We start from the raw sequence: 9254 nt of genomic DNA on the forward strand, positions 1-9254 counted from the left end.
TTATTGTAAAGTGTTGACAAATAGGTGTTTTAGTTGAGTAAATCTTTATCAGAGATGTCATATCAACAATGTCCATATTACATGATATTTTGTTAACAATAGGAGTGCATGTTCTTTTGATGATAAAAAACCCTCTAAAAATCCTGATGTGAAGAACATTTCACTCTAATTTCAGAAAGTTAACTTGAAATAACAAACTTCTTAAAGGAATCCAGTCAGAGAACCGCAGACTGGAATGCTTTAGGCTGTAGGAGGGGCTTGGGGCGGGACTCTTGAGAGCCGTTTGTTCATAAAGCCTGAGAGTGTCCCTAATGCCCTGTGCACTCCTCTGGCTCTGTGTTACTGAGTTCTACCTCTCTCTCTCTCTCAGCCTTCATTCACTCATCTGCTCACTCACTTCCAGCGACCATGAGTATGAGATCAAGCTACAGTGTGCGTTCCTCCACCTCCCAGGTGCCGTTCTCCCAGATGTCTATCAAGCGTACCAGCAACGTGCCAACTTACCGGGCTGCGAGCACCTATGGCGGCGCTGGAGGTCAAGGCACCCGTATCTCCTCTGCCTCCTACTCAGGTGTCCGCAGTGGAATGGGACTTCCCTCAATGTCCAGCTCCATCCATATGAGTGCCACCGGATCCACAGGCGAGATCATGGGCAACGAGAAGATGGCCATGCAGAATTTGAATGACCGTCTGGCCTCCTACCTGGAGAAAGTGAGGACCCTGGAGCAGGCCAACAGCAAGCTGGAGCTGAAGATCCGCGAGGCCCTGGAGAAGAGAGGTCCTGATGTCCACGACTACAGCCGTTTCCAGCCCATCGTTGACGAGCTGCGCAAGAAGGTTAGTTTGAATGAGTGGGAGAAGGGTACAGAACATTTATGGCCTCTATAAAGAACTTAATGCGACAGGCTAATTGTGCTGCTTTGTGTTTATTAACAGTCTAGTGGACATTTATTGGATTTCAGGACATAAACTAACAAACCAAAGGAATTTCTTTGTCATTTAAAGTTGGATTTATTTAAAAGGGCTGAATGAGTTTACTGATGGCCAGCACTGATACCAAAAAATATGTGTGAAACTAAAAAGAGGGGAAGGCATGGGGGAGGGGGTCTCAGTCACTACAGGACGGTAGTCATAACTTCAGCTTACAGACGGTATTCCGGTGAATAAGCATTTACATCCTGTATTAATCCTTGTCCTGTTACACATCCAGATATTTGTTTATTCCCTGTGGATGGAAACTATGTGTGTGTCATAAGGGAAATGGAAAAGTCGAGGGAGTTCAGACAGAGCAAAATGCGGCCAGATGTGAGACTTTTCTGAAAATGGTAGCACTACCTCAGAGATATTCCAAGCAAAGCTAGCTATATTTGTGTCATTTGTCCTCGTCTACATTTTCTTGAAAAGGTTGAGTTCATAAAGCAGATACTGTTAAAGATAAAATACTGATTAGAGTCAGTTTCACACCGAATGTTTTTTGAAGCTGCAATTTATAGCTAATATGTCGCTGATAACCAGACAGTGTTATCAGAAGGATTGATTATTCATTCATCAGCCAAAATGCAGTCAAAGTGACAGGTATATTAAATTAAAACAATTAGATCCCTATTCCTCGAGTTTTCAGTCACAAAAGTAAATAGGATTAGCCATGAGATTAACCAGATGAAAAGATGACGTTTGGCACTGAAAGGAATATTACCGTTTAAAGGTTAAAAACTCAGTGAAGTGATGTATATATAACAATAATAAATCAAATGTATAATATGAATAAAACATACTACACATTTAAGTTGAACTATTGTTAGTAGATAGCCAACACCCCTTACCATATGGAAAACTATGTTGAGCTCACTACTGTTATACATCTCCACCCTTTTCCATGATGACAGGATATGCAAGCTTACAAGTGCATCATGTTAGAAAAAAACGGAAATCCAACTCAACCTCTGTCTTTGCCACTACTCAACCTAATTTACGACCATCAAACAGACATCAGACGCTTTTCCAACTTGGCTGTTGGTTAATGATTATCCTACATACTGTGAAAAGGACTTTGTCCTCCAGTACCTCTTATCTAAGCAAACCAAGGCATCAGGGCAGAAGATGGTACCACTTGTTTTACACATCATGTACTAAAATGTACAAATTTTAACGGTTAGGTGAGGGTTTATGTGTCATAATTACACATTGAATTGTTCAACGATGGTTTCCTGACTCTTTGGTGTGACCCTTTTGACTGATTCAAATTATGTCTGTTTTGGTTGTAGATCTTTGATGCCACCACAAATAATGCCCGTCTAGTGCTCCAGATTGATAATGCCCGTCTGGCAGCTGATGACTTCAGAGTCAAGTGAGTAACAAAATTGTAAATTATAACAAACATTTTGACCTCATGGGGTGTTTCCTAGTTTTGAAGAGAAACAGCGACCCATTGACCTATGTTGTGCCTGCAGGTATGAATCTGAGCTGTCCATCCGCCAAGGTGTGGAGGCCGACATTGGCGGCTTGAGAAAGGTCATTGATGACACCAACATGAACCGCATGAACCTTGAAAGCGAGATTGAGAGTCTCAAGGAAGAGCTCATCTTCCTTAAGAAGAACCATGACAATGTGAGTACACATCTGGCACATTTGGACATTAGCACATCTGGAAACATTTGTTGACCACATAAACCATTGTGGGCGTTACTTTAAGACATATTTTATGGTCTCTCCACCCAACAGGAGGTAATGGAGCTTCGTAACCAGGTCTCCATGTCAGGAGTGCAAGTGGATGTTGATGCTCCTAAGGGACAGGATATTGCCCTGCTCATGGAGGAGATGAGAGCCAAGTACGAGAAGATGGCCCTGAAGAACCAGGAGGAGTTGAAGGCCTGGCACGAATCTCAGGTATATTCCAAAAGCCAATCATTTTCTTGTTGTAGTCTTGCTGTCATTGCCTTCGTTTTGGGGCTAATGTGAAATGTTGTGCTCTCTCTAGATCACAGAGATTCAGGTACAAGTCACGCAGAACACAGAAGCCCTCCAGGGTGCTCGTACAGAAGTCAACGAACTTCGCAGACAAATTCAGACATTGGAGATCGAGCTGGATTCACAGAGGAACCTGGTGAGTTTGTCTTCTTGTAGACATTCTAGAAGCTACCATTTTCCATCTGGTCTTTTCAATCTCTTAATCATGTTTAGCTGTATCTTGAATTTGTCTTGAGAATTGTTTTTAATGAAGTTGGCTCAAACCTAACTCCTGGGTTCCCTTTGATCCATTCTCCAGAAAGGATCCCTGGAAGCCACCCTGCGGGATACAGAAATGCGTTACAACATGGAGATTGAGAGCTTAAACGCCGTTGTAATGCAACTGGAGTCTGAGCTCACAAACCTGCGCAACAACATCCAACACCAGACGCAGGAGTACGAGGCTCTGCTGAACATCAAGATGAAGCTGGAGGCAGAAATTGCCACCTACAGGAGGCTTCTCGATGGTGGAGACTTCAAGTAAGTGTTCTTCTGAAGCATTCAAAGTTTGCACAGCAGTTCACCATTTGTGTAGACATGTAATGCGGTTTTGTTTTGGTTGTTAACAAGCATGTTTTCTCCTGCAGGCTCCAGGATGCTCTTGACGAGCAAAAGAAGGTTAAAGTGATGACTGTCACACAGACGCTGGTGGATGGGAAGGTGGTGTCTTCAAGCACAGAGACCAAAGAGAGGAATCTCTGAACATCAAATTTCAGATCCCCCTCCACAACACATCAGAAAAACCTTATGGGCCAATGATAAGATTATCTAAAGACAGGTTGGACTTAACACATTAGATATTTATTTAGTCCAAAGTGCCTTATTTCAGGGCTCTCAGAGCACATATGCAATGAGATTTGACTAGCACATTTCAACACTAATTTAAAACAACACATTTAACATTTTAATGACTATAGCCAAAAAAGACTGAAAGTCAAAGAACACTATTGAAACTGTATTACATTTTTTTGTAACGCCAATTGTTTACGCCAAATCCCCAATTGTCCCATTTTGTTTCTATGTTGTGTTGTTTTCATCATGTCTTGTCTTTTCCAATAAAAGAAGACACCTTTATCAAATCTTTGCATTCTGCTTCTGTCATTTAAGTTATAACAACATTCCTATCAGTCTGATCAAAGATTTTTTTGAGCCTCAAGTGCGACCATTCTTTGCACCCAGTTTTAGAATAAAAGCAGTACTGAGGGTAAAGCATACTTAGACTTGAAAGTTATTTTTATTCAAAATTGTATATAATTTAAATGCAAATGCTAAATGGAGCTTATGTTTTCACAAAATAACAAGAAAGAAAGACAACTTTACAACCGACTATTATATAATCTCAGTTATAAAACCTTTTGTTGTAGAAATCTGTATCTTTGATCTTTAGCCACTGTAATTCAAGAGATATTCATATCATGATAACAGAAAAGGGGGCTTGACTTTGATAATTCATTCATGTAGACAGCATTCAAGAAGCTCCTGTAAGATGTTGTATGAACCAAAAAAAATGATACAGGTAGTCCATGTTAGGACTTATTTGAAGAAAGATATTTTCTAATTGAAATGTGGAGGTCAAGGTCAAGTGTGTGGTTAAAGACTAGAGATTAAATGAAATTGTCATAATTTACTCACCTCATGTTGTTGCAAACCTGTATGAATTTCTTTTTTTCTTCAGAACAAAAAAGATACTTTGAAGAATGTTTCAAAAGTGTTTGTCCACACAATGAATGTCAACAGGGTCCAAAACAGCACTGGACCCAATTGACTTTTGTTGGATGGATCAACATTTTTTTCCCATAAATATTCTCTAAACGATGACAGAATATTCATTCTTAGGAGAAATGAAAGCTTTAGCGTAAGTTCTGCCAGGAAGATTCAATGTTGTGTCACTCGTCACATTCAGTCTTAACCAATCACGTCCTAATTCACAGAGTATAAAAGACGGTCACTTACTCATGTCCGAGTTCGCAGATGCTGACGCCGACATTCACCTCCAGCCTCCCCGCCACCACCAGGATGCTCCCCGCCTATACCTCCCGGGGGTCGGCTGCGCCCCTGCCTTCATCTTCAGGCAGGAAATGCTGAGTCTGTTACCCTTGAGACGAACACTAAGGACGGGGCCAACGCCAAAGAACCTCTAATTATCATACTTGCTGGGCTATCAATAAACTTGTTACTTTTTGCACTTCATCTGGCTTCCAAATCTTTCTGGTAGAACTACTTTCGGGAGGAGACCTATTGTTTTGATTGCCCAGTTAAAGGTCCCATGGCATGGAATTTTCATGTTATGAGGTTTTTTAACATTAATATGAGTTCCCCTAGTCTGTAGCTATATGGTCCCCAAGTGGCTAGAAATTTCGATAGGTGTAAACCAAGTTCTGGGTGTCCTGCTCTGCCTTTGAGAAAATGAAAGCTCAGACGAGCCGATCTGAAATCTTCCCTGTATATCGTCATATGGGGAAAGGTTACCTCACCTTCCTCTGCTTTGCCAGCCTAGAGAATTTGGAGAAAATGGATTCAGTTTATCAGTCGCAATGTCAGCACAGGCTTTACAAACAGACTTTTACTATATGGATTCGACAACACCGCCACAAACAGTAACAGTGTTCATTAATGCCTGATCTGTGATCAGTGATGTCTGATGTGTAGCTAATCATTCAAGTTCACACAGACTTTCTTTCTAAATCATGTAATACTGAAATGCATCAGTGAATCAAGCCAGTTACTAACGTTAAACGATCGACTTCACATCGTTTCTCTTAGTAGCATGAAACAAATCTGTTATTTAAATGATTACAGAGAGCGATCAAAGAACACTCTCTTTATAATGTTCAGAGCTGTCAATCACAAATCGGGAGTATATCTGCACACTTGCCCAAACTGCCGTGATAATAAATGACGCTGTTATGCTGCACAACAAAGTTCTTACTTACTATATTGATGTCGTGTTTGCTGTTAGTTGTGGTTAAAGCATTTTGTGAGAGAAAATGCATTGCAATGACGAGATCACTGCATTCACGCGATCAACAGACTGTCTGTGTACTCAATGATCGTCATTGCAGCCTTTCATGTGATGGGAAAAGATCTAAAAAATAATGCTATAATCAACACTTTCACGATTCGTTCATCTCGACAGCTGTAATAAAAAAATAAAAAACGTAGTAAAAGTATTCGAGAGGGGTTCCACATGTATAACAAAGTTCGTAGAATAAGGATGAAGACGACATGGTCGGCGTGACTGGGACTCGTGTTTATTCAGAACTCTCAGATACAAACAAATTAACTTGTGCTCACAGCGCTCTCAACAACTCAGTACAATAACTTTCTCATTCTCCAGCTCTCCGTCTCTCTGGTCCACAAGTGCCATCCATCTCTCTTTCTCTCTCTGGCAGCGCTTGCAGATCTCGCTAAACCAGGCCCCCTCCGCCACATGATCTAATACTTATTTCAAATGCAAAGATGTCAGCCAATCACAACAGTGGCCGTTTTCACTGAAGTCTCACAGCAGACACGCCCCTTGAAACAGAGCATTCAAGCCAGAGAGCTAATATCAGGATAGAAAAAAAGGCCTTTTATTTCTAAATTATGACATTTTGTGATGTAAAATTCACACTAACAATATAAGTACACCTCAGGAAACATTATAAAATATTTTTTTTAAATCCATACCATGGGACCTTTAATACTACCATAACACTAAGCAGTGGGTGGGGTGGAAGTCCAGAGTCTAAAGATAGTAGAAATATGTCTGCATTTTGTGTAGTGTAAAACCATAAAAATCTCACAACTCTCAAAACCAGCGGTTGCATCTGATCTCCTTTTCATTGAAGATCTCTCTGCAGAAAATTGAGCAAAATGCAGAACTTCAGCATTCTGAACAAAAGAAGATACAGATCGCTATCAGATGATCTTAGACCCACATTTTACTCTTGGAGAAATGCTGGGAACAGGGGTTCCTATTCCAATGAGATCATTGAATCTGCACAAATGGGGCTTGTTGGAAACGTTTCAAATGAAAAGGTAACCATGCAAATTCTGAATGAACGTCTTGCTTCCTACCTGGAGAAAGTTAGAACTTTGGAAAATGCCAACGGCAAGCTGGAGGTGAAAATCCGCCAGGTTCTAGAGAACAAAGGTCCAGACACTAAGGACTACAGTCACTACCAAGCCACCCTCGATAAACTACGCAATGAGGTAATTGGTACTTCTGTCCACTGAAATACTGGTCTCTAACAATATTGTCCCGTGTGGAAAGTTTAATATGCATAATTATTCATTTTCTCATTCGACCTGTTTTCTTCATTGCTCAGAAATTTGTATTTCTATTGAGGTTGAATGTGAATTTTACAGTATAGCATTAACTGGTTCAGTTGTCCATTGCACCAAATTATTGTCCAACCACATCCACAACAGCCTCTACTACCTTTAAGTTATATTTTTGCTGTAATTTCTATTAGTCATTAATGCTTGATCATTACTGAGTGATGTGTGTGAAATGAAAGGGATTCAGGATCAGTTCAAAGTAATTATGACTCAAAATGACTGGACTTTGAACATGACCTTGAGTAAGGGATATAATTCATTCTTGAGAAGCAGCTCTTTTATATTGGCCTTAGATAATTAACTAACAATAGGCAGTATTGTAAATGTTTTGGTTATGTCCATTTAGATCCTGGAGATGGTTTTGTACAACGAAAATACGGGTGTTCAAATTGACAATGCCAAGTTGGCTGCTGAAGACTACAGGGTCAAGTAAGCTGGTTTTAAAGATTGGTGGGGTTTATTCCATTTCTATTATCTTTGAGGCCATATGTCAAGAACTATATGCAAATGTGAAAGTTGACAATAAAAACTTGTACATTTAAAAAGTACAGTCTTTCTTTTCCAGTGATTTTTTTTTTGTCCAATGAAACTCTAAATTGAGAATGTCCCTCCCCTTAATTGCCACTAACTAGCAATATTTAAAAAATAGTAATAATTCTCATTAATGTAATGTGTTTATAGGTTTGAAAGTGAATTTCAGCTAAGACTGTCTGTTGAAGCAGACATGCATGCACTGAGAAAGATGCTGGATGACACCAATGTAGCACGTCTACATCTGGAAAATGATGTTGAAGGGTTGAAAGTGGAGCTCATCGATTTAAAGAAACAACATCAAGTGGTAAATACATTTGATTATATCACACATAAATTAAAAATCATATCAAATTGACCATAGATCGGAGAGTGCACTAGCTCACAAATGCAGTATGAGGGGCCCCAAAATATAACCCTGTGGAACCTCAAATCCATTTTTCAGGAAGCGTCAGAAATATATAGCCAGATCGCCCAGTCAGGAGTGCATGTGGATGTTAATGCTCCTAAAGGACAGAACCTGACTAAGATCATGGAGGAGATAAGAGCCAAGTATGAAAAGATCGCCCTCAAGAACCAGGAGGAGCTCAAAGTTTGGCATGAATCAAAAGTGGGACACATTTTCTTTTAATTGCAAAGTTGACACTTTATTTCTGTTTTAAAGACAAGAAAGAAATGTTATTCTCATTTATTTATTTTTTTGTATAGATCTCTGAGGTGCAGGTTCAAGTGATCGAGAACACTGCAGCATTGAAGGAAGCCAGAACACAAGTCAGTGTGAGCCGCAGGCAGATGCAGACTTTGAAAACAGAGCTGCAGTCTCTGACTGGAAATGTAAGAGATTCTGCCCGCACACCTTGATAGAGCTGCCCACTTTTGAATATATTATTCATGTTTTTTTTGCCTTTTCTTACAGAGAGCATCTTTGGAAGAGGCCCTTCATGAAATTAAGTTGCGATATGGCATGCAGGTGGAGCAATTCAATGGCAAAATTTTGCTGCGGGAGTCTGAGCTTAAGCAGCTGCGTGACAGCATTCAAAGCCAAACACTGGAGTATCAGGCCCTGTTCCACATTAAGATGGAGCTGGAAGCTGAGATAGCAACCTACAGGAGACTTCTGGATGGAGAAGATAAAATATGAGCTTTGTCATTTTTGTATCATACATTTTGACCAAAAAAATTTAATCTTGATGTTCGGTAACACTTGGTCCTCTTTTGAACATTCTGTTGACCATAATTAACTTTGCATCTACATGTCAACTCTCATTATTAGTAGACTGTCTGATTAATATCTACTTATTCTTAATTGTGGTGGTCCTCCAACGGACATTCTACTGACTATAAGCAGCTTTGCAACTACATATCAACTTATTCTAACCCTAACCAGTCTAATA

At 40.0% G+C, this 9254-nt stretch overlaps 2 protein-coding genes across 2 annotated transcripts; both read left to right on the forward strand.

Moving 5' to 3' along the window:
* Window positions 1-217: 217 nt before the first annotated feature.
* Window positions 218-4085, forward strand: krt18a.1 (keratin 18a, tandem duplicate 1). Its single transcript, XM_079803199.1, has 7 exons — window positions 218-837; window positions 2265-2347; window positions 2451-2607; window positions 2722-2886; window positions 2978-3103; window positions 3266-3486; window positions 3594-4085. Exons 1-7 carry the CDS (start codon window positions 409-411, stop codon window positions 3706-3708), a joined length of 1296 nt encoding a protein of 431 aa, XP_079659325.1. The 5' UTR covers window positions 218-408; the 3' UTR covers window positions 3709-4085.
* A 2776-nt stretch (window positions 4086-6861) lies between these two features.
* On the forward strand, window positions 6862-9001 carry krt18a.2 (keratin 18a, tandem duplicate 2; the record flags this gene model as incomplete). Its single annotated transcript, XM_079802052.1, has 6 exons — window positions 6862-7200; window positions 7676-7758; window positions 8011-8167; window positions 8306-8470; window positions 8569-8694; window positions 8777-9001. The coding sequence occupies 6 exons, from the start codon at window positions 6862-6864 to the stop codon at window positions 8999-9001; spliced, it is 1095 nt and encodes a 364-aa protein (XP_079658178.1).
* Window positions 9002-9254: the final 253 nt, after the last annotated feature.

This window comes from Gobio gobio, assembly GCF_949357685.1.
Source record: "Gobio gobio genome assembly, chromosome: 21".
Lineage (NCBI taxonomy): Eukaryota > Metazoa > Chordata > Actinopteri > Cypriniformes > Gobionidae > Gobio > Gobio gobio.

Bases quoted from the DNA above. Each gene is read 5' to 3' on its own strand.
- krt18a.1 (XM_079803199.1), top strand. From the start codon at position 409: ATGAGTATGAGATCAAGCTACAGTGTGCGTTCCTCCACCTCCCAGGTG. The intron at 2,348-2,450 runs GTGAGTAACAAA...TTGTGCCTGCAG, and splicing joins GCTGATGACTTCAGAGTCAA to GTATGAATCTGAGCTGTCCA. The intron at 2,887-2,977 runs GTATATTCCAAA...TGCTCTCTCTAG, and splicing joins AGGCCTGGCACGAATCTCAG to ATCACAGAGATTCAGGTACA.